This window comes from Schistocerca cancellata, chromosome 11 (genome assembly GCF_023864275.1).
Source record: "Schistocerca cancellata isolate TAMUIC-IGC-003103 chromosome 11, iqSchCanc2.1, whole genome shotgun sequence".
Taxonomy (NCBI): Eukaryota; Metazoa; Arthropoda; class Insecta; order Orthoptera; family Acrididae; genus Schistocerca; species Schistocerca cancellata.
This window is the reverse complement of record NC_064636.1, coordinates 154,211,951-154,236,537: the sequence shown is the minus strand read 5'-3', so window position 1 is coordinate 154,236,537 and position 24,587 is coordinate 154,211,951. Positions and strand designations below refer to the sequence as shown.

Here is a 24,587-nt window from a genome sequence, read left to right as displayed (position 1 = left end):
AAAATTTGGCACCCAAAATATTTTCATTAAACTGGCAAGTGCATATATTTTCTTTGAGAGGAACTGAGGCTATTGCAGAAAGGCACAAGAAGACAGCATGTTTGTGCATCATATTACCAATTCGTGGCTGAATCCGCCCATTAAATTTTGAATTATGGCTGATTAAAGAGGGACTCTCATGGACGCAAAGTGAATTTTCTACTATTTTTGAAGTTTTACAGCTGTCAACACATGTACAGTCTGCCAGAAAAATCTATACACTCTTTTGTCAGGCTCTATCGCGATATCAATATTGTTGTTCCATTTGAGTTATGAGTGTGTTGTAGTATGTTCTTTGGCTCAACATATGTTAGCACATTCATCTCAGTATTGATAAAACGAGATGGCTGGAACACACATGACATTCGAGCAATGAAGATTTATTGTGAAATTGTTTTTCAACTTTGATGTGCGACATCAGTGGAGGTGGTAGTTGGAAACAGAACCACCAACCCACCTAGCAATTAAAAGCATCATTGTCAAGTTTTAATTGCATGGAACAAATTGTGATATTCACAAAGGAAGATCAGGAAGACAGCATACAGCTACAAGTCCTGCTTTGTTGGCGTTTGTTAATTCTCCACAGAAGTCTGCTACGCAATGTGCACGTGAAGTGGGGGTTTGCAGTACAAGTGTACATTGAATTCTGAAAGTTGCAAAATGGAAAGTTGACACTCCACAATTACTGCACACGATTAATGATGATGATCCTGAACACTGAATGCAATTTGTGATGAAGGTAGTGTGGAGTGATGTGGCACAATTTAAACTTAAGGGAACCATGAATCAGCATAACAGTGTGTACTGGGCACCAGAAAATCTGCATGTTTATGTGGATAAAGCAGTCAATCTACTAGGGGTTCATGTGCAGTGTGGACTATCATCTAGGATCTTTGTAGGACCCTTTTTCTTCGATGGTACTGTCACTGGTGAAGTGTACCTGGAAATGTTATGCACATCAATTTTGCCAGATACACATGCACTTTATAGAGCTGATGAAGAGGTCTTCTACCAACAGGATGGTGCATTGTATTGGATGAAGATGCCCATTAAGTTCCCTCCACGGTCATCAGATCTAACATCTATGAACTTTTACTTGTGGGGAAGTGTGAAAGATAATGTCTATCAAAGGAAGCCACACATGCTGGAGGTACTTTGCCAGGAGATTACAGCAACATGTGCAGCGATCTCCACTGCAACATTGACTGATGTAGTTGCGGTGACTGCTCGTCATTCTGTTATGTGCATAGCCGCCAACGGTGAACATTTTGAACATATACAGTAACCATGGTTCCTTAAAGTGTGTATATATTTTTCTGGCCAACTCTGTATTTAAAGATGTAATTAGTTGTTGTTGTGGTCTTCAGTCCTGAGACTGGTTTGATGCAGCTCTCCATGTAATTAGTAATGTATTCTTATTCAGCACAAAATGTTGTTTAGTATAGAAAAGCAGGATCTTATAAGCTAAGAGCACCTTTCATGAATGTTATCCAGTTAACATTATGGCATGCATGTAGGTTGTGGAAACTGAGACCCCTGACTATGACAAGCTGAAGAACTGGAACGAAAAGAAATATCAAGCTGAAACTTTGTACATGTTCATCCAAGACATCATTGAACCTACTCCAAAAAAGCCATTGGATTCAGAAATGGTCAAGTGAGGACCATCTTTAAATCTGATACATTTGAAATGGAATGACAGTAGTGCTTGATTAATGTCCTGTCACAGGATCCAACACCATCTTTTCAAATTCTACTCTGTAAACAAGTCTTTGTTGAGAACATTTGCTGACTGTCTGTGGCATGAATAATCCATTTTCTTTTCATTCAACTCCTCTGTGAAGAGAGGGTAGGCAATAGTGTATTATTTTTCAAGATAGTGTTACGGTTGTCAGTTTGAAGGCAGTTGCTTTACTACTAAGCATAAACAGTTTACACACATTTACTTCAAAAATGTTGTACATTCAAGACCTTATACTACCTGAAATACACACTTCCAACCATTTGTTTCTTTTCTCAAAATACTCATTTTAGTGTCCTTTACTGTTGGTATTATTTTGACCTGAAGGGATTGTGACATTCTGTATTAAAGAACCACATATTATACCATATACATGACAAAATAGTAAAACCAAATAAATGTCATTGGTGCCAACATGTATATGTAAAACATCGTCATCTTTCTTGTGTGTTGAACTAATATAAAGTTCTCGGGTTTCCAGATGCGACAGTTCGATGAGTGTCGCTACCATCGTCTTATGGTGAAGTGTTGAAATGTCATCTTGCTTGATCTTATACAGGTACTGCAGCGAGTTGAGTTGTCCTTGCCCTTGACCCAGCACAGATTGGAGCAGATGAGGGAGTGTACTTGAATCCCAGCATGTTCAGTCAGATACCAACTAGCACATTGTACAGATATCTCTCAGCTCTGAGTGCTCACAGTGTGTTATGGCAAGTAACAGGTCCAAAGCAGAACTTTGTTAATAGTCACCATCTCTGTTTCTGAGGCCGTTTTTAGCCCTAAATTTGATGGATTCCTTTATCATGCTGTCCCAAACTACACTGCATTACAAAGCACTCTTGCTCATTCAGAATACAACATGCAGTTTTCTTCCAAACTGTGCTCAGTGACTGCCAATTTGTCTCTCTGCCCCAGAGCTGATGTGCTCCAGGCAGTACTGCTGAATACGACATTGTGTCTGCTCCATGTAACATGGCCTACACTCACACTGAATGCTTTAGATGTCATATGGGCACATCCCCAGATGAAGAAGATGGTGATTATCTTTAAAAACTTGAGTTTTAACTCTTGTTTGTGCTGCTCTGGAAACCTAGGAGATTTTATTAGTATATCCCAGTTGTTCTGGAACACATTTCACACACATATATATATAACTAGTACTGATAATAACAAACAGCTGGTACATAAAGTGCAGGCTCTATTAAAGGGATCCAGTAGGCTACAAAGCGTGGTGGTACTTTTGGAGTGGTATTCTAAGTGAATTTCTAATCAATCATGGGCTGGTTTGAAAATTGTTTTTCCTTGTTTCTTTGTGTTCTGACATACTTTACATCCATTAGGACCTCCTAACTATTGATCTATACATTGAACAGTGTATCTAAGACAATCTAATCTAGTGAAGTGAAGAACAAGCATATTTTTTTGAATGGGTTTGTACCAGCTGGAAATGAATGTGTCAGCTTGCGACGTTTGCCTACTTTATTTCTTCACTGATGGTCCTCAGTGTTGACGTACTGTGTTGTGATACTGGCTGAAAAATGGGCGGTGGAATTTCAACACTGACTACTGTAAATAATGTAGCTACAGGTGCACAGTTGCGTTCCCAGTTATTTACTTTCACTGTTCACAACCCCACAATATACACAGTTAATATGGCCAGTGCGCTATTGTTTAACTTGCGATAAGCCTCGTTAATAGTTCTCAGGCAAACATCAGCATACTGCTACCATAGTTTACTGTCAAACATCTATTAGTAGTAGAAAACTGGTCACACAGTTATTGCAGAATAATATGCTACATATTGAATAAACACTGTCATTGTTGTAACACATGACCTATTACACGTATTTCACAGTTAATAATACCTCTTGTTTAGCACACTTTGGTAGCTTACCAGTAGCACCAATAATTCTTATTCCAGAAACATGCATCACCACTACACCCTCTGTGTTCTTAATAGCTTCAAAAAATGCCTGTGAGATACCATTCAAATCGCTACCATTGTCCAGTAAACACCATCACTTGCTTTTGTTACAGGGTGCCACACTTCCTTTTTACTTACCATTTGATCTTCTTCATACAACAAATCCTCATTTATCCTTTCCCTGGAAAGAAATATTGCTACCCACACCATCATTCAACATCTCACTAGAATTAGAAATTACAAACATCTTACTACTATCATTTACATTACCCTTACCTGTAATTACAGCACATTTATATACACATGGTTCTTCATCACTACCTGCTCTAGTGCGAGCCAAAACTGGAGCATTATCTAGTTTAAATGGTTTGATCCAGAATTAAAATAATCTGCCCCATGTCTTTTCCTTGAATTTCTCCTACTATTTCCGTGTCCATTCTGGCTATCTTCCACCCAACCATTCCTTGAATTTCTACTGTAATTAGTCCTGTTCATCCTATTTAACTAAAATTCTCTCCCTAATTGATTATTGTCATCAAAATTCCTCCTACAATCTTCCACTGAGGGCTTCACCCTCTCCACTTTATGAATATGACTCAGATATTACTAATATTACCTGTAGGGGCAGGTACGAGCAAATCTCTAACTTTCTCAGGCAACTTAGTTTCTAAACCCACTAGCTAGCTCTTTGTCCAAATATTTCAGTTTTTTAATCCAAAGCTGACAGAATCCTTTCATAGTACTCTTCCTAGAGGCAAATCTCTCTCCTCCACAAAATTCACTCAAAACTTTCTGCTGCTTCTCTTTGGACCAGTATTCATCTAGAATTGGTTTTTCAAAGCTGTGCCATGAAGACATGATATGTATCACTTCATAAGCTCAGATGTTATTGAATTTAGCATCTGTTAAATTCAGGAGTAAGTAAAAAACCTATAATTTTTTGTTTTCTCCAAAAAAAAAAATTCCTGCCCTAAGATACAGACCTCCGAAGATGAGACTGTGAACACCATTTTGAAGATGCGAATTTAGGAAAAATTTTTGAAACGCTTTATCTCTGTATCTGTTCTAGATATTTTAAGAGTTTTTTTTTTATTTAAAAGATAATTGCTTTATGATTACAATGATATCCTCCATTTGGACATATCTGTCAAAGTTCTTTTACTGTCGCCTTTTGAATTTTATTTTTTTAAATAATTTTCGGATTTTTTTTTGTTCAAAAATGCTAATCCTGAAAAGTTAGATTTTTTTGGTTGATTAGTACTATGTAGTACTCTCTGTAAAGGATAGCTTCCACTTTTAAGTTGGACAGGTTTTATTTAAAAAAAATCATTTTTTTTCAACTTTCATGGGTAATATATGACTCCACTGAAGTTGTTTCTTACTAATTTCTTTGTTACAATGTTTATTTCTATTGTCTTTGTTGCAGTTATTTTTTATCACTTTCTTTTTTGCATTTACTTCTTTTCACTTTCATTGTTGAAGATATTTCTTACACTTGGTGGTAGTTTCTTGTCAGTTTCTTTGTTGTGGGTGTTCATTGCAGGTTTCTGTATTGTAGTTGTTCAGCGCTAATTTGTTTACTGAAGAGGCTTCTAAGAAATCTGAGACCATCCAGTGCGTTCTGTGTTTTCATGAGGAATTTGCCAGTCGACACAGTTGCAGCGTGTTTTTTGAAAATGACTGTTTGAAATGTCTTCTGACTGGGGCCACAGGAGAGTGAACCGTGCTGACTATTTGCATATTCATAAAAGAGTGAAATATAAGACAAACAGAAAAAGCAGACTTTGTTCAGGTTGGGAATAAGTGTTCTCATTTGAAGACTCTGTTTCAAAGTAAAGATGTTTCCAGCGATGACTTTTTGTGTTCTAAATGTTTTGACAGAATAACAACAATGATAGTATCTGAACAATGTGAAGCCTCCCATGGCGCAGATGATGCAAATTTTGCATCAGTAAAGGAGAAATTAAATACTCTGAATCAGTCAACTACAGAGGTAGATGTTTGTCCTGTTAAGAAACCGTGGTCAGTGCAGTTGAATCAGCAGCTCTATGCATGAAGAAAGTGCAGAAAAATGACTAAAGCTATGGACAAATACACTGCAGCAAAACTGACCGTACTCTCAAAAGTAGAAATTCAGAAGAAAATGAATCAAAGCCCTCTTGCACCTCTAGCCAGGAATTTTTCACAAATATCAATTCAGCTGTTGTATATTGTGCATCCTACAGTGAAAAGGCGCAAGTTTTAACTATTATTCCAGAGACATTTTTAAAGAAAACAATTTTGAATCACTTTCCATCAGTATCAAAGTACATGGTAGACAAATCAAGAAATATGAAGTCTGTAAAAGGAATCTTTGGAAGACCAGATCCCTATTATTGTCATCCTGTAGAAGCAGCTCAGGTTCTTATAGTGCAGTCATTTTATCTGGAAGATAAATGGGACCCTTCTTGTCAGAGTGCCAACAAAAAAGACACTATAACACTAACAGGTGAAGGTCAAAAAGTTGTGAAAGTGTAGAGGTACATGACTTACAGTATTAAAGAAACTTTTGCAATTTATAAGAGCAACAATACAACTTCACATATCGGAAGATCAAAATTTTATGCACTACGACTTAAGTGGGTTGTTCCAACCCACCTAGAGATGTCTATTTATGTGTGTACGGCATGAATTTTGAACGTTGTGTGGTAACTTTGAAGAACTTACTGGAGTACATGACATATGATGCCTCTGTTAGGCGTGTGAACTCATTAGTAGTCTGTAACATAAAACAAGGGTACCATTGGTGTAATGACCAGGTTTCAATTTTTACAGGAGTGACATTTTCAAAACAAGACCACAAGTTTTACAGTTATAAGTGATGACACAGGATGTGACTCAGCACATGCTTTGCTAGCAGTGCACAAAAAGTTCTTCAACTGCAAACAGAGAAGATTGTTATTATTTCTGATGATGCTCCTAATCATTTTAAAAATCATTACCAGCTGTTTGAATTGAGTTAGTCACTTGTGCCAACTGATTGGGTACACAGTGCTACTGGTCTCGGGAAGGGGTCTTGTGATGTAGGAGGCCTGACGAAGCACCATGCTTCAAAACATAATCTTTCCATTCCAAATATAGCTGCAATACAGAATGCTAAGGATTTTATGAGAGTTGTGAAATCTTACACATCCACAGCCCTCGTTCTTTTGTCCAAAGAGGAAAACGAAGGAATTCCATGAGCAGAAAAAAGAAGAATGGCCCAAAAAAATTACTCCTGTGAAAGAAATTCAGAAGACACATTTTTGGACTCACTTTAAAGAGCAAGAAAGAAGACATTTCATTCATTCAGCCAACACCTCAGAAACAGTAGGATAATATTCAGGTTCACAACCTGAGAAGGGGGATGTTTGTGGCATGTGTGTGTGACTGGGATTGCAGAGATTTATAGACACTAGTTATGAGTTAAACGAAATTGTAGTGAAATTTATGCTACCACATGGACCAATTGCTGGATGTAAGTTTCCAGCTGAAGGACAGCAACAATGCCATCAGTGCTCACCTTCTGTTCACAATGTTCTCAAGTGCTCCAGTTCCTATTGGTTCAACAGGAAGGCATCACTCTATATTAAAGGAAGATACTGAAGCACTGGAACACATTTTTAGTTCATTAACTGGCTAATTTCGGTACAAAACAGAGTACACATAAGTTATATAAATTGAAACTTTTTGGTCTTAGGACCTTTCACATACGTTTTGGAATCATTTAAAATGCTTGAAAAATGTGTCTCTTACTCGTCTTTCAAACTACTAAAATTTTGTTAAATAAGGGTAGGTTTTGATTTTTATGAGCCTGTTATGTGATAATGTGATAATATAACATGCTTTATGTAAGGCAAAAATTTCAATTGTTTGTGAAACCTGTTCAACTCAAAAGTGGAGGCTCCCCTTTTCAGGGAATGTAAAATAATATGGTACTAATCAACAGAAAAAAATCAAAATTTTACAGATTGGAATTTCTGAAAAAAAAAATTCCATAAATTAAATAAAAAAAGTTCAGAATGCTATAGTAAAAGAACTTTGTCAGATAAGTCCAAATGGAGGATTTCTTTGTAATCATAAAGCAGTTAGCTTTCAAATAAAAAAATCAATAAAATATCTAGAAATGTTCCAGAGATTTTAAAATTTTATCAAAAATTCACATCCTCAAAATGGTATGCACAGCGTCATTTTTGGAGGGCTGTATCTTGGAGCAGAAATATAAACTAAATTCAATAACATCTGAGACTATGAAGGTAACATTTTTTCCTACACTGCCTGTATTGTTACGGACTATGCCTGAAGTACAACTATCAGCTACCTGAGCTGCCCACCCGTGAGCTACCCCTTTAAAAAAATCTCTCACAAATGACATTTTCTCCTTGTGATTGCATGTTTCAAGCAAATTATTAAATTTTCTAATGAGATCCTATGGATGCACTTGAACATATGGTTCAAAACTATTAAATTTGTTACAACTAACAAATGAAGTTCTGATTGGGACACTACATATTCTATACTTTAGATTTTGTATTTCTTACATCTTTTTTTCCATATCAGCCAATTTGGAATCTACATTATTATTTACTTTTACCAGTTTTTCCTCTACCACTACTGCACACTTGGTTTCCACGTCTGTTTCTAAATCATTTTTAATATGATTGATTTGGTTCAAGTTTAACCCTGTTTTCAGCACAAAATTTCCTGGCTGCTTTGACTTTATCTTTATGCTGTTTTTTGGAAGACTGCACCCTCCTATTATAGTCATCGCAAAGCTTCTTTCTGTCTTCTACACATTTACTACTCATTAATGTTAATTTCTCATTAATGTTATGTGCTACTTTCTTTATCTTTTCATCACAATCGTTAGCTACTGCTTCAACCTTCTTATTTAATTCTGAAAGATTAGAGCTGACTACCTTAATCTCCTTTTTAATTTATTTCTCCAATTTGTCCTCGAAGCTAACCATGTCAGTTCTAATGCTATGAGTTTTCTTTTCCACCTTAATAATGTCTTCTTTCATACACATACTACTCATAATTTCTTTTAACATTGATTCCAATTTTTCGTCTGCCCTAACATGTTGCCCTCGCTGACTTTCACTACTCCCCCTTAACCTTAATGATTTCATCCACTTCAGTACTGTTTTCATCCATTTCACTTCCATCACCATACAGTGTACATGACGCTTTTATCGTTTCATCTACAATAGGGCTTTCGTCCCCATCATACAAAGTTACATGCATGTCATTTACAGAACCAGTTCCCTGTTGTCCCTTCTCTTTCATCACACTGTCTTGTTCGTTAAGGCCACTCATTATGCATAATTTAATATAAAATGACTTTTTTTATGAAACTACCTTATTCTTATTCACTCGTCTTCTGCGGCTGCTGCTGCTGCTGCTGCTGCTTCTGCTGCTGCAGTTGCAGCAGTAATCATCATGTCGATTCATCGTCTGCACAGCTGCGTCTATGTGCGTGCTGATTTGCTGCTCCTGTACTCAATGGCTGCTTCCATAGAACCCACTAGCTGATTGGCTGCTGTCATACTGTGGCCATGAAACCCATTCGCTGATTTGCTGTTGCACTTCCTTCGTTATAATCACTGTATTTTAAACTGTTCTTGAGTTAGTGTTCATAGTTCGTGAGTCCTAGTTTATTTTGCCCAATTACGATAATCATCACCCAGAAGGGAACTATACATGATGTTCACCTGCTTTATTTGTTTGTTGATGGTCCTTGGTGTCAACATATTGCGTTGTGTTACCGACTGAAAAATGGGGAGTGGAATTTCAACACTGACTACTGTAAATAATGTAGCCAACAGGTGCACAGTTGCGTTCCTAGTTCTTTACTTTCACTGTTCATGACCTGCCAATAAACACAGTTAATATGGCCAGTGCACTGTTGCTTAACTTTCGATGAACCTCATTAATAGTATTCAGGCAAACATCAGTTTGAACACCTATGAGCAGTAAAAACTTGATCACACAGTTATTGCAGAATAATATGCTACATATTGAATAAACACTGTCATTGTTTTAACACATGATCTATTACACATATTTCACAGTTAAGTTGATGCATTGTTGTTGTCCTAACCAGCACAGGTTTCTCATCTGAAAATCGCCTGTGGACTGATTGTCTCAGGACCAAAAATTGGGCCTTTATACATCATCTCAGTAATAGGCACTGAAACTACATGTTGTTCAGTGTTTAAGTTGCAGAAGTTACAATTAAAACATAAATCATTAAATTAACTGAATACATTGAAAAATTGGTTCTTTTTAACAGTTTGTTCTACACAGGGGTTAAGCTGAATTATTTGTTTAAATGATGAAATTAACAGATATAGATATAGAAACAATACTTTTTTACAAACCTGTTAATTACTTTGGAATTAATGAAGGGCTGGATTTGTTAATATATTTTCAAATAGAACCAAATAAATACTTCAAGAATCCTTGTGATTCTTTTTGCAAATGTTTATAATTAGTACAGAATTTATATTCGTTTGTAAGTCAGCAAGAGAATCTAAGCCACAAAACAATTACTGATTTCATACTGTAACAAAAGATATTAACAATAAATTGTCAAAATAAATTAGAAAATCAATTACAGACATAAAACGGAGCACAAATTTAGATCTGGTGCTATATTCCTGTCATAAGCTTTCATTTTGACAGTGTAAGAAGACTACGGCATCTCACAGGATGATTAAATAAATTTCAGACATTGTTTGTAATACCTTAAAGCTGTTTGCATACTTTTCATTTGTTACACAGCAATGAATGTTCCTTTGAATACTCCTCATTGAAGCATTGAGCCTAGATTGAATTGCTTATTTCTTACATGTGTATATGCTGAAGCTTATGTATGATATATATTCTCAACAGATAGTTTGTTCAAATATTTACACTATGTGATCAAATCACATGTTGAAAACTGCATTCTTCCCGTAGGTGAGAATGGTCTCTTCTACATTTCACAATGATCTTGGTACTTCCTTGAGCAGGAAAGTGTATGAAATTGGTCCGTAATTTGAAGAGTCACCCTTATGGTGGCTTTGAAGGTACTGAAGGTTCATTGGATAAACGAGTCAGTCACCTTTGTTCTAATACCTTACAATACTTCCTGAAGTCTTACTCAGTGCACACAAAATAACCTAGACCATAGCTGCTGTGCAGATGGCGTGGTTGGGGAGGACAACAATAGTTATGGAGTCTTTGTTGTGGACAACCACAGCATGTTGGGGAAGGTGCAGATCGACAGCTGAAACATCTGCACAATTGTATATCTTCCATAGCTTGTCAGCTACAACTACTGAGCATGTGAATGATAATATCAACTGGTTATGCAAGTATGACCAATGGTTTGACAAATGTAGATGTTAAGATTAAGTACTGTCTCACTAGAATACTGAAGAAGAACAAACCACATAAACAGAGGATCATTCAAAGTGAAACCAGGTGGACTGTGTGCCACCAGAAGGAAATCTCCTAAAACAAAAAATATGTCATAATGGCCAACACCACTTAATATGGTACTGTCAGTGTAAAATAAAGAAAACGTCACACATGGGGATTGTGTGTCATCCCCCTGATAACCATTTCAGCAGGCATTACCTAAAAATATAACTTTCATTTTCTTCTTCTTCTGGTTTTTCCGACGTAGTGAAGCCTGAGGAAGTACTTTCAGTTATTATATGAGCATGGTGTCTATTGTTTTGGACATTTCTGGAAGAACACACACCACACTGAATCCACAGCTATGACAGCAATTGTAGTTGGAGGGAGAGGAAGGCAGAGAAAGGGAAGGGACTAATGATATTAGCTGCATCGAGACTTTACACAGAGTCAGCAGCGATGAGTGAAATTGCGTGCTGTAGAGGGACTCAAACTCATGATCTTCTGGTTACTAGGCAGTCACATTAACTGCAATGCCACCTGGACACAGTGTTTATTGCAAAAACGCAGACTACCTCATCGTGCTCCCCAGCAGACTCTCACTGCCACTCAGTGGCACCAATCAGCAGTCCCTGTCCATGTTGTACTTTCTCGCTGATTTTATATTCCCACTGGAGGTTGAATGTAAGTGTACATCCACACTGAAGGTAGGGAATTAATTACCTATTGAGGTGAATCAATAGTATGAATGCATGGTAAAACTTGCTCACAATTAACTCACCATGTAAAAAGAAATTGGTCAAATCTAGAACATAGAACTATTCACACATATGTTATTCAGCATAACGACAAACAAACTTTTCTTCATATCATTGTCAACTCTGTGCCAGGACAAGAACTTTTTTTCTTTCCTTCATTATGGGATACTTAACCAACCACAGTTTGTATTTCAAGATGGCTTACATACTGAGGTAGTTTTCATTCAGCAGTTGGTTCCCACTCCTTGTTGCACATATCCTGCAGATGTGTGGTGTTTCATTTAGTTTCAACACAATAGACAGCTAAATTTTTACCCACACAGTTGTGTAACAGTCCATCCCACAGAAATCAGCTGAAGACAGCAACATTCTCTGTAGCCAAAATAACTGGTGATCTGAGGCATCTCAACACGTTGGAAGATTACTAACATTATCAGACATATTGGGTTTTTAAAATGTTGTCTACATCTTGCTTACGTCTTTCATTCTTGCAGTCTGTAAATATAATACTGAATACTTTTTCTGTAATACTGTATTGTATAAGTTGGGCAAGCCCAGATAAACCTATTGTTTACATTTGACTGCACAAAAACTAGTTGTCCTCTAAGAATTCTAAGTCTGGCCGTCTGCACAATCTGGCAACACTATAGTATGTGTATGTGTTGGAGGAAATGTTGTCTTCCACTCGAGCTGTTACAGTGTTGTATCTGGTAGTAAATGTCGCGCAATGTAGATGCATAGTTGAGAGTTTAAGTCCTCTCATTCTTTTATTTTTTAACAACATTTCGGCTGTGTACTTAATGTATCAGTCTGATAGAAACTCAGGGATAATTTGCTTCACTTTCTAATCTTCTGTGCAAGAGCTCATGGCTGCATCAAGATCGGAATAGATTATAGTCGAGAGTTTTCTTTCCATAGAGCAGCAACCAGCCATCTGCCACTGGTCTCTTGATGCCAGCCATCATCTGACCAGTTGAGCTCATTGCGACGTATTTTTGGCACCTTGCTGCTCTCGCATTTAAATTGTTTCTTTGCTTAGTTTGATTCTCCGCATGAAATAACTTTGATAAATGGGGTGGACACCATGCAGTTACACAGGTGTAGGTTATTGTGAATATATTTATCAGTTGCCATTTTCTTATTTGAACTTCCAATATTTGATGTGTAGTTATGAACTGGATTGTGTGTAGTTGAATCTTATGAATATTGTTGAAGTGTTATGAAATAGATACAAGAGGAAAGGGTCTAACACTTCAGACATATTTTTCATTTTGGAGTTAACTGACAGGTGAAGGAGCCTTCATATTTGCCATGTCTTTTATAACAGCATCTTCTCAATGTTGATAGCTATGGCATAGGGAAGCTCTATGAGTGAACTGATGACACTGAAACCAAAATGCAGTAATATACACCAGTTTGATTTTTGTTGCTGTTAATTATGGCATGTAGTACTTCTACTATTGACTTCTTAACTTTGGCAGTTGAATGCAAATGTTGCACGAAAGTTAAATGGTAACAGTTCATCACATATGTCAATTATTGAAACTTCATGAATGTGGAAATTCATTCATGCCAGAATGAAAGAAACAAGAAAATGCTTTTCTGATTTGGTTTTCCTAATATCGTTCCACACTTCACACAAATGCTTCAAGGTGCATTCACCCCTCTGTTAAACCCACAGCAAACAGTATGTCACATATATTAGATATCTTCCTCGTGCTACTTAGTTTATAATGCATAAACAATGTTAAAAAGATCAAATTATGAAAAATCCAGTTCATAACTGCAAGTCAAATACTAGAATTTTAAATTAGAAAATGACAGTTGATAAATACACTCCTGGAAATTGAAATAAGAACACCGTGAATTCATTGTCCCAGGAAGGGGAAACTTTATTGACACATTCCTGGGGTCAGATACATCACATGATCACACTGACAGAACCACAGGCACATAGACACAGGCAACAGAACATGCACAATGTCGGCACTAGTACAGTGTATATCCACCTTCCGCAGCAATGCAGGCTGCTATTCTCCCATGGAGACGATCGTAGAGATGCTGGATGTAGGCCTGTGGAACGGCTTGCCATGCCATTTCCACCTGGCGCCTCAGTTGGACCAGCGTTCGTGCTGGACGTGCAGACCGCGTGAGACGACGCTTCATCCAGTCCCAAACATGCTCAATGGGGGACAGATCCGGAGATCTTGCTGGCCAGGGTAGTTGACTTACACCTTCTAGAGCACGTTGGGTGGCACGGGATACATGCGGACGTGCATTGTCCTGTTGGAACAGCAAGTTCCCTTGCCGGTCTAGGAATGGTAGAACGATGGGTTCGATGACGGTTTGGATGTACCGTGCACTATTCAGTGTCCCCTCGACGATCACCAGTGGTGTACGGCCAGTGTAGGAGATCGCTCCCCACACCATGATGCCGGGTGTTGGCCCTGTGTGCCTCGGTCGTATGCAGTCCTGATTGTGGCGCTCACCTGCACGGCGCCAAACACGCATACGACCATCATTGGCACCAAGGCAGAAGCGACTCTCATCGCTGAAGACGACACGTCTCCATTCGTCCGTCCATTCACGCCTGTCGCGACACCACTGGAGGCGGGCTGCACGATGTTGGGGCGTGAGCGGAAGACGGCCTAACGGTGTGCGGGACCGTAGCCCAGCTTCATGGAGACGGTTGCGAATGGTCCTCGCCGATACCCCAGGAGCAACAGTGTCCCTAATTTGCTGGGAAGTGGCGGTGCGGTCCCCTACGGCACTGCGTAGGATCCTACGGTCTTGGCGTGCATCCGCGCGTCGCTGCGGTCCGGTCCCAGGTCGACGGGCATGTGCACCTTCCGCCGACCACTGGCGACAACATCGATGTACTGTGGAGACCTCACGCCCCACGTGTTGAGCAATTCGGCGGTACGTCCACCCGGCCTCCCGCATGCCCACTATACGCCCTCGCTCAAAGTCCGTCAACTGCACATACGGTTCACGTCCACGCTGTCGCGGCATGCTACCAGTGTTAAAGACTGCGATGGAGCTCCGTATGCCACGGCAAACTGGCTGACACTGACGGCGGCGGTGCACAAATGCTGCGCAGCTAGTGCCATTCGACGGCCAACACCGCGGTTCCTGGTGTGTCCGCTGTGCCGTGCGTGTGATCATTGCTTGTACAGCCCTCTCGCAGTGTCCGGAGCAAGTATGGTGGGTCTGACACACCGGTGTCAATGTGTTCTTTTTTCCATTTCCAGGAGTGTACACTCATACCTTTTATGTAGCTCCATGTTCACTTGATTTACTAAAGTTATTTACTGCAGAAAATCCAACTATGCTAGTAAATAATTTCATGCTTATCAGTGTGAGAGCATAAATGTACTCCAAACGCAGATGCACCACATTCATCTGTTCGGACCACAACCAGTGTCAGATGCCTGGTGGTGAGCAGCTGGGTTGCAGTGGTTATGTAGGGTGAGGAAATGTTTAAGCATAAACTGTTGTGATCTTGATGCAGCCAAAGGCTCTTTTGTTATTACTGTGTGGTTAGAAAGTGAAGCAGATTACCTTTGAGGTTTCATCAGGTTCACACTTTTAGCAGGCAGTCAAACTGCAGTTAAAAAATAAAGGAATGAATAGACTGGAGCATACAACTGTGCATCTACATTGCATGGCATTTACCGCTAGACCACGAGTGGTACAACACTCTAACAACTCAAGCGAAAGACAATGTCTACATCTTACAGTTTCTGCATCCTGTGTTGTCAAATCATGCATATGACAAGGCTTAGAATTCTTAAGGGTGGGGAACTTTTTGTGCTGTCAAGTGTATGTGTTCAGTTGTTTCATTTAATGCGGTCTGGTAGTTGCTTCACATACTCATTTGATATAACTTTTTGTTAATGGTAACTACATTACCTGAGAGCTTGTATAGTTACAAATATTATTGATTGATCAATGGAAGGTCCGGGATGTAAGAACAATAATATAGAGGATAGATTTCTACTCGTAATGTAGCAGAGTCATCGAGTTGTGGGCCAGCACAATGAAAAGGACACTGGAAGTATGCACAATCTCCTAAAAAGTCCTTCCTCAGAAGTAGAACTCTCTCTCTCTCTCTCTCTCTCTCTCTCTCTCACACACACACACACACATACACACACACACATACACACACACACACACACACGGCTACTGTCTGTGGTTATTAAGGCCCGACGGTGACTGTGTTTGACATGAGCAACAACTGCTGGAGTGAGAGACATGTAAAAGGAGGCGGCACAGGTTGAGGAGTGGGAGGGATAGTAGGGTAGGGGTTGGGGAAGAAGTGAACCAGCTGTGAGCTACTACCTGTATTCTGTAATGGTCTAACTTCTGTATCAATATTTTGTGATCAACACAACTGAACACCTTAGTTGATTAAAAATAGATGGCTAGTGCTCGAAACCATTTGTTTAATCCATCCAGTATGTCAGAAAGAAAAGAGAATATAGCATTTTCAGTTATTAAACCACTTCTAAAACTGATCTGGACATTTGATAGCAAATTATGTGAAATAAAATGATCAATTATCCTTACATACACAGCCTTTTCAATAACTTAAGCAAACACTATTGGCATACAAATGGGTCTAAAATTGGTCACATTATCCCTTTCTCCCCTTTTACAAAGTAGCTTTTTCATGCAAACAGATAGCTTGTTAGTGGTCGTGCCCACATAGAATGTGCCACAGATGTTACCGCTTATTTGGTAGATCATATGGCTGTTTTCACAGGTGGCTCTGCCTTTGATCAAATAGGAGATGCCAGTCATAGGACTGGAGTAGATATGGCTTCTGGGTCTGTTGCAGGGATATAAGTCTTGAGGCAAGGGGCTAGGAGAAAGAGAGGAGTAGTGATGGATAAGAGTATTGTCTAGGACTGGTGGGCAAAAAGATATCATTATGGGAGGGTTGGGGAAGACAGTAGTGAGGATATTTTAGGACAGGTTAGGAGACAGTCAAAACTGAAATGACAAATATCCTCCCCATCCCTCCCACAGTGATATTCCACCACCCACCCAACATACGAAATATACTTGTCCATCCCTAGTCTGCCCCAGTTCCCAACTCCTTGGTACATGCCTCATATCTATGCAATAGACTCAGATGCAAGACCTGTCCCATACATCATTCTGTTACCACCTACTACAATCATATCACTGGCCTCTCTTACCCCATCCAAGGCAGGACCACCTGTGTAAGCAGCTGCGAGATCTACAAACTTAGTTACAAACACTGTGCCGCATTCTACATGGGCATGACTACTAACAGGCTAACAAGCAGGGAAATCTTCCTACAATATATCCATTGTTCATGAATGCCCCCTCACCTCCACCTTCCATTCTTCCACCTGCCTACCCCCTTCCCAGCTCCCACTGCAATACCTATCTTGCCAATGCACCTAGAAGTTCTTTCCCTCTTCTGTACTTCTGTACCCTCCCTTTCCTCTTCCCCATTTCCACACTCTTCCAGCACAGTCTCTTGATGCTGCTTCTAGCAACCCACTTGGATAGTCTCACAGGCAGCACCAGCATCATTCCCCACCCGTAAGCTGATAGTCCACCCTCTCCCTTCCACAACCTATGTCTTCATACACCGCCCCATCCAAGCAGATTGCTGTTTCATCAGACGCAGATGCAGTCACAGTCGCAGTTGAACTCTAGTACTCTGAGGCAGTGGTCATGTGTGTGCGAGCTATGCTAGGGTGAATGTGTGTGTGTGTGTGTGTGTGTGTGTGTGTGTGTGTGTGTGTGTGTGTGTGTGTGTGTGTTTTAATGCAGAAGGACTTTGTCTGAAAGCTTTAATATTTTAGCAGGCTTCTCATTTTGCCTCTCTGTGGCTCAGCACAGCCTCTGTGTGATGAATAGAAATATATTCTTCCCATACTAATGTTATTCATTGTTTGTAAAAAATGTAACTCAATGCTGCGTCTATATGATGAGTAGCAATATAGCATTCCCATGTTAATCATTGTTCATATAAAATGTAACTAAGTCTGACACATTATCCTGAAGCATTTGGAAGTTACATCTTAGGCCTTAGATGTTATTTTCTTCCTGTTTATCAAGCAGTTTCCTGCCTCTTGACCCACTCCCGAATCTTGTAAGATAGCACCAAGACAAAATTTACCCCATTGCTTTTGTGGTTGCAATTGTGGTGTTTTCTGTAAAAAGAGGTACACAGTTTCTGTAGGAGCTGATGTTCCACATACCAAATTGTTTGATCACAAATACCAGATTATTTTATCACTACTATCACAAAAACCATCCTATGCTGATTGCCACAAGGAAAATCGCTTTTATTGAGATAGCTCGTTGTTAATGGTTTCCAAAACAGGACAGCTGCTAGGATAGTAATTTTGTTGCTTTATGTGGCTATTCATATGTCAATGTGTATGCCATTGTGATTGATTTAGACTAAGTTTGCTTAAAAGGCAAACAATTTGCAATAAAAGAGACTTACTTATTTTGCAATTTAATTGTAGCTATGTTTTTTTTTTTTTTGCACATTCCCACAGTTGTAGCAGAAAGCCTTCATGCTTCATACTATCACCTGTTCAGCAGTTTAGTAACTGGTTGGAACTTGGAAGAACACCATCTGTTTTTTATGAAGCTCTCAGTCCTATGCAGGTTACAGTCAATATCCGAGGGATGTCACAGTTAAAAAAAGAGTTCTGTAAATAGCATGTTTATGTAGCCACCCTGAGTGTACAAGATAAAAGTAAAGGAGTGTGTTAGTAAATAGACCATTATTTGTTTGAATGTTTTAAGAAGAAGAAGACGTAACACATATTTTTTTTCAATTTGTTGTATTCCGGTAAGAAATTTCATTTATAAAAAATATTGTGTGCTAGTGAAAAAATGTGTGTGTTTGTGTGTTTGTGTGTGTGTGTGTGGGGGGGGGGGGTGCTAGTAAAAAATTGTGTGTGTGTGTGGGGGGGGGGGAGGGGGGGGCACTGCACTGAAAACATTGTAAAATAATGCTCCAGTATTGTTTATTCATATGTGTTATCTCCAGTGCTATTTCAAAAACATTTTCCCACGCAAGTGGCATAACATTTAGCACCCCCCTCCCCTTTTCACCCCTCTTCCTTTCACTCCTTGCCTCGTACATTACTTACCATAGCTTGGTAAGACCTTTAAAAATAAATCTAAATCTAGTGAGCATAGAAACTGATTATTTTTGCATAACCAACACCAGCAGTGCTGCAAATGGTCACTTGAGTCACTTTGGCCTTAAACCAACTCTGATTATCTCAGTACAATTATTCCATCCATTTAGTGCAGCAAAGAAAAGAGACTTGGTTGTGCAACTAATTGCATGAGTAAGAAATGATCACTGTATAAATAAAACTTAGATCAATGATATACTTTATGCAATAATTAAGACTTATCTTTCCTCTATTTCCAGAAAGTGATGACCTTTGAAAGGTGGTGGTGTGTTTTGACAGATGAATTTGATCTCTGCATTCAGGGATCTGTGGAGAACAAGTAAGCATGTTTGAAATTTCACTTGTTTCTGATATGTTGCTTACAATGACTGCCTTTTGTCACATTCAAAATGTAGATTACATTGATATTTAACTGATTTCATATTTCTCTTTTTTGTGAATAAGTAGTATATGACTTGTCATCAGGTCCTTTGAAGCCGAAAACTCACCTTAGAACATGTGGGCCGCCCGCTGTGGCCGTGCGGTTCTAGGCGCTTCAGTACGGAACCACGCAGCTGCTATGGTCGCAGGTTCGAATCCTGCCTCAGGCATGGATGTGTGTGATGTCCTTAGGTTAGTTAGGTTTAAGTAGTTCTAAGTATAGGGGTCTGATGACCTCAGATGTCAAGTCCCATAATGCTTAGAGCCATTTGAACCATTTCTGAACATGCAGTTAGCTGTTCATTGTGAAGTAAATTTGCAGATTTGTTCCACAAAATTGAACCATTTAGTTACGTAAAAGGCTTCAGTAAGGTCACAAAATATACCAGCAGGATTATTTTGGTTGTTTTTAGTTCTGCTAGGTTTTCATTCATAAGGGTATATGGTGGCTGCTACATGTGAAACTCAAAAGTATTTAGCAAATTTTGTTTGAGTTGAGGACTGATTATGGATGAGGCTCAAGGTTAATTGTATCAACCTTTCACAAGATTTTACTAATCTGCTAGAAACACTATCATAGAAAAATATTGCTGCTTTTAGCAACTTGATGGTATTTTTAATTCCCTTTGGTCTTGCATATTTGATATTAACGACGTTTGATGATGTAAAAAGTATTGAATTATCAATTTCATGGCTGAAATGCCACAATTATTAAAATATTTCTGGCTATTATTCTGTTGTTTTTTCTGATTTCTTTGATCACTTGTGGCATATAAGTTCTTGTATTCCATTTGGAACTAATTAAAGAATGGAAACTCCAGGTAGGAATATCAACAATTTAGGAAAAGATAGATTGCTACTCACTGTAAAGGAGACACGTTAAGTTGCAGACAGGCATAATTAATATGCAAGTTAATGTGTCTTCTTTATGGTAAGTAGCAATTTGTTTTTTTCTGCAGTGGTGATATTCAGCATTAATTGTTTGTAGAATGCAAAGGTTACAATATTTACACTGTAACCAAAGGAGTAGGCAACCGTTTTCTTGAAACTGAAAGTGCTTTGCAAACAAACCACTTCTATTACTTTTGGTTCTTCTTGGAACACTCAAACAGCTTATTGTTATTCAGTTTTCAACTCTTGTACCAAAGTCATAATAAAGTTTTAAAATGATGACACTACCACCATCTGCCTGTGTGTGTGTGTTTTTTTTAATTATTTCCCAAATTTAGGCTTTTGAGCCATTACCAAATGCAACTGGGAAAAATATTGGTACATGTTAGCCATTTCGGGCTGCCTGGTTTATCTTTACAGGTCTCAATGAAATGTTTTGTTAGTGATATGTTTGTCAGACATGCTTGACATGTACTGATCTCTTTCCCAGTTGCAATTAATAATGGCACTAAAAAAGAAATAATAAAAAAGAACATGTAGGCAAATGGAGATAGTGCTACTGTTAGTGTTACGTGTCATTTAGAATGGAAAATGCCAATGTACATCTCTTAGGCTCTGCAAGAGATGAAAATATCCATGTGAATAAAGAGAAAAGTTTTAAATGAAGGGAGAATGATTGAGAGCTGTAGACTGCCGCTAGGCTTTCTGTTTGTGCAGAGCTGCCCGTCTGGTGGAAGTGGACAGTCAGCGCATGTCTCCATCTGCTGTAGTGGGCGTTTGTTGTTCTGTACAGCCACAAGTGGAAAGTGTCATGAGAAATGTTCATGGAGAAGACATAAGACTTGAATTAAAAACGTAAAAATGTATCTTTGATATCTTCTCCAGTTGTTCTTGTTCTTGTTGTTGTTGATCTTGCTATGGAACAAGTACTTGAGGTGGAGGCAAATATTTAAATTAAGGTCTGCAAGACTAGATGACGTAATATGACCAAGTGGTATTCTTAACAGATGAGAGAATACATGTTTTAAGTGGAAAGAGATGTTTGAGGTGCTAGATCAGAATTGACCTCTCTTTTTAGTGTATTTCTTAAATTGTTGAAGTAGGGGTCCCCATCAAGGCACAAAGAAGAAGAGAAGCTGGAAGTGAATAGCAGGACCAGCTGTGGATCCTGTAATAAATAATATAGGTGACTGTATATTCAGAGAAGTTTTGTTGTGTGAGCATATATGGAATTCAAGGAGTAAAGAAACTTCTATAGCCTTTGTGTGTGAACCTCCCTGTGTGTGAACATGATACTCACACATCCAGTCTGAGGACAAACTAAGACCCAAACCAAGTTGCATATGTTGACAATATAGGCCAGGAGAAAGGAAGTATGGTAGTAGGAGAGTGGAAAATCAAAAAAGAACATCAATTTAAGAAAGATTATCCTTTTATATCCAAGGAGAAGTACAGTTGCTAAGGGCTACTGACATCAACAATGGAACATTTAGCTGTAGACAGGTAGTATAAACAGATAAGAAGAATTGGTAAAGAAATAGGGAGAACAAATTGCCAAGAATTTGGGAAGTAAAAGAAGGGCGCTAATAAAGGTTAAACAGAAGAGCACAGTTGATCATAGTAACAAAAGTCCATCGCTAAGGATTGTAAATGTGTGACAAAAGAAAAAGGTCTACAATCCTTATACAGTTGGTGTTACAATAAGGTAGATGTTGTGGTGAGTTCCGTGAAGAAGAGTGGTGACAGGATGGCAGTCTACAAACATTGTGTCCGCCTCTCGACTCGGCATGCAGCCTACGGCACCACACAGTTTTTGGTTGCCAGCCACGCTACAACAGCAGCCTGTGACAGCTGCTTGATGTGATGTGTCTGCAGCACACCAGCATGCAACTCATCACCAGCACACAGTTCTTATCTTAGGGTGGGCTGTGGTTAATATATTTTAAGGTAAATTTGTTTGTTTTGGTGAATAGAGTAAAGAAATTAATTGTTGATGTTTGCTACACATTAAATGAAGTGACTTTGTGCAGGGAGTACTATAATGGAAAAGTGATATTAAATTTGGTAAATAGAAATGATACCTTCTGGAAATTGTGGCACTGCCACTGCATTCAATGCAACATGTCAAGGTAGTTGTTGACATCATAGTCTGCTCCACGTAGAAAAATTGGCCTAAAACTTACGCATCAGGTCACACCATGTGTTGACCTTGTGTTCAGTGTAGGCACAAGGATTTTCTGAAGCCCATATTCTGATGAACAGTGATGAATATGACAGACATGGAATGTGCCTCATTGCTGTACACAATCTCCTTCATAAATTGTTCATCATAACCGATCTCAAGCATTCTGTAATTAACTTCAATCGTTTGGACCTATCAGTCAGTTTGATACTGTGCAACAACCACAATTTGTAACCCTAAAAAGATGATCTTTTTTTAGACCTTATGAACTGATCTTTTTTTTAGGTCTAATTATCAATGCTAGACACACCAGATTTTTTGGTTCTCATTAGTTAGCTAACTTGTACAGCTTCTACGGACTCGGGGCGTAGTGAATGCCTACCAGAACATGGTTCATCAAAAAACTGCCAGTCTCCTGTAACTGGGTATCCCACTAATTAATGGTTTTTTATAAGTGGTGGCTCTTTGTTGTACATGTGATGATATTCAAGTTGAACATCGTTCACAGATTCAGATTAAGCAAGCTATGAAGTACACTAAACTTTTCTTTGTATCATCATCTCGACTGACATGGCCTGATCAGCTGCTGCTGGTAACCAGTTTGTTGGGTTGCTTCATGACTTACATACACACACATCATTGAACATCATACTACAGAAACTCTTTGCTATACTGTCCAGTGTAGTGCAAGTTCCAATCTTTCATTTGGCTTCTGTTAGCCACAACAAGCGTTCATAACTGCACCATGACTTTACAGACCCACAGAAAGTGAATGACTACAAAAATAACCCCTGATGGACATGGAATGAAGATAGCAGTTTTTCTTGTGAAGTTGTAATAGTAAAACATAATATTATGGCTCAAGGCAATCACCTTAATAGTGAAATGCTTCAAAAACAAGAGAGTACAACCAAGCCAGAAAATAGTAATGCAAAATTAGTAGAAGAGCTAAAGAAATAGATTTGGGAAACTTGTGAGGTTCTGAAATCATACCTTGAGATGAGGCTAGGTAATAAATTAGATGAAAAACTGTCAGCATTAAAAGAGGAGATACACACTGAAATTTTATGGCAGTGTGATTTGGTGAGGTGTGAAATACATGGTCATATTAAAGAATTACACATCATTGGAGAACATTTATGTGATTTGACTGAGGTGGTTTGCAAATATGTAAAGGATCCAATCTCAGAGGAACAAGGCCACATCAAATTATTTGAACAGTGGTGTGAAAATGGTGAACCAATTTGTTCATGAGATACACTTACCAGTTTGGAGGAAAAAGTTGAAGAATTACTAGAACAGAAATTTTGAGAAAAGGCAAAGAACTTGGATAATATCAAACTTTCTGGGGAATGAGGCTACTCAACACAACATGGAATTCAAATGATTGTGGGATGAGTTAGCAAAAACCACAATAGAAATAAAATCAGTGCCTGAGAAAATTCTGTGCCACTAGTACATTATTGGAAGTATTTCAATTAGGTAGTATTTTATTCACTTTTGGCTAGAGAACACCACATCTGGTTTCATAAATTACACTTTGGGAGAAATACTTCAACCAGCCACAAGATTTTTTTAAAATTGTGCCAGCACTAATTTCAGGCCTGAGCCCATCAGGTGTGTAGCATTGACTTCTTTAGAATTTTTACATTTGTGTTCTAAAATAGAACATAGTTTTTGTGATTGCTTAATTTATGAAAGGTTTTACATTTGTGTTCCAAAATATTTCAAAGTTTTTATGATTGCATAAATTTACATGTATATATGTTCTGTATATTGTGTTTACTTCATGAAGAGCTCTCTGTTACATATTATAAGGCAGAGGTTTGATTTTCTTTTACATTTCATGTTGGTCAATGAACTAAATACAAGATGGTGGATACATTTGTTTACATCAGCATTGTTCAACGTGGATTGTAAAAGAGTGATCAGACCTTCATCTTATAATATGTAAAGTACAATTAATAAAACTCTAAACAGCCGACCAGTTGCAATGGATAAA

General features: G+C 38.5%; 1 protein-coding gene across 3 annotated transcripts in view; it reads left to right on the top strand.

Moving 5' to 3' along the window:
- Positions 1 to 21,068, top strand: part of LOC126108618 (uncharacterized) — a 98,585-nt gene extending 77,517 nt beyond the window's left edge. For all 3 annotated transcript variants that reach the window (XM_049913929.1, XM_049913928.1, XM_049913930.1), the window contains 2 exons: positions 19,332 to 19,411; positions 19,558 to 21,068. In XM_049913929.1, coding sequence (XP_049769886.1) covers positions 19,332 to 19,411; positions 19,558 to 19,585 — 108 coding nt within the window. In that variant the 3' untranslated portion in view covers positions 19,586 to 21,068. The remainder of the gene's footprint in view (positions 1 to 19,331; positions 19,412 to 19,557) is intronic.
- Positions 21,069 to 24,587: the final 3,519 nt, after the last annotated feature.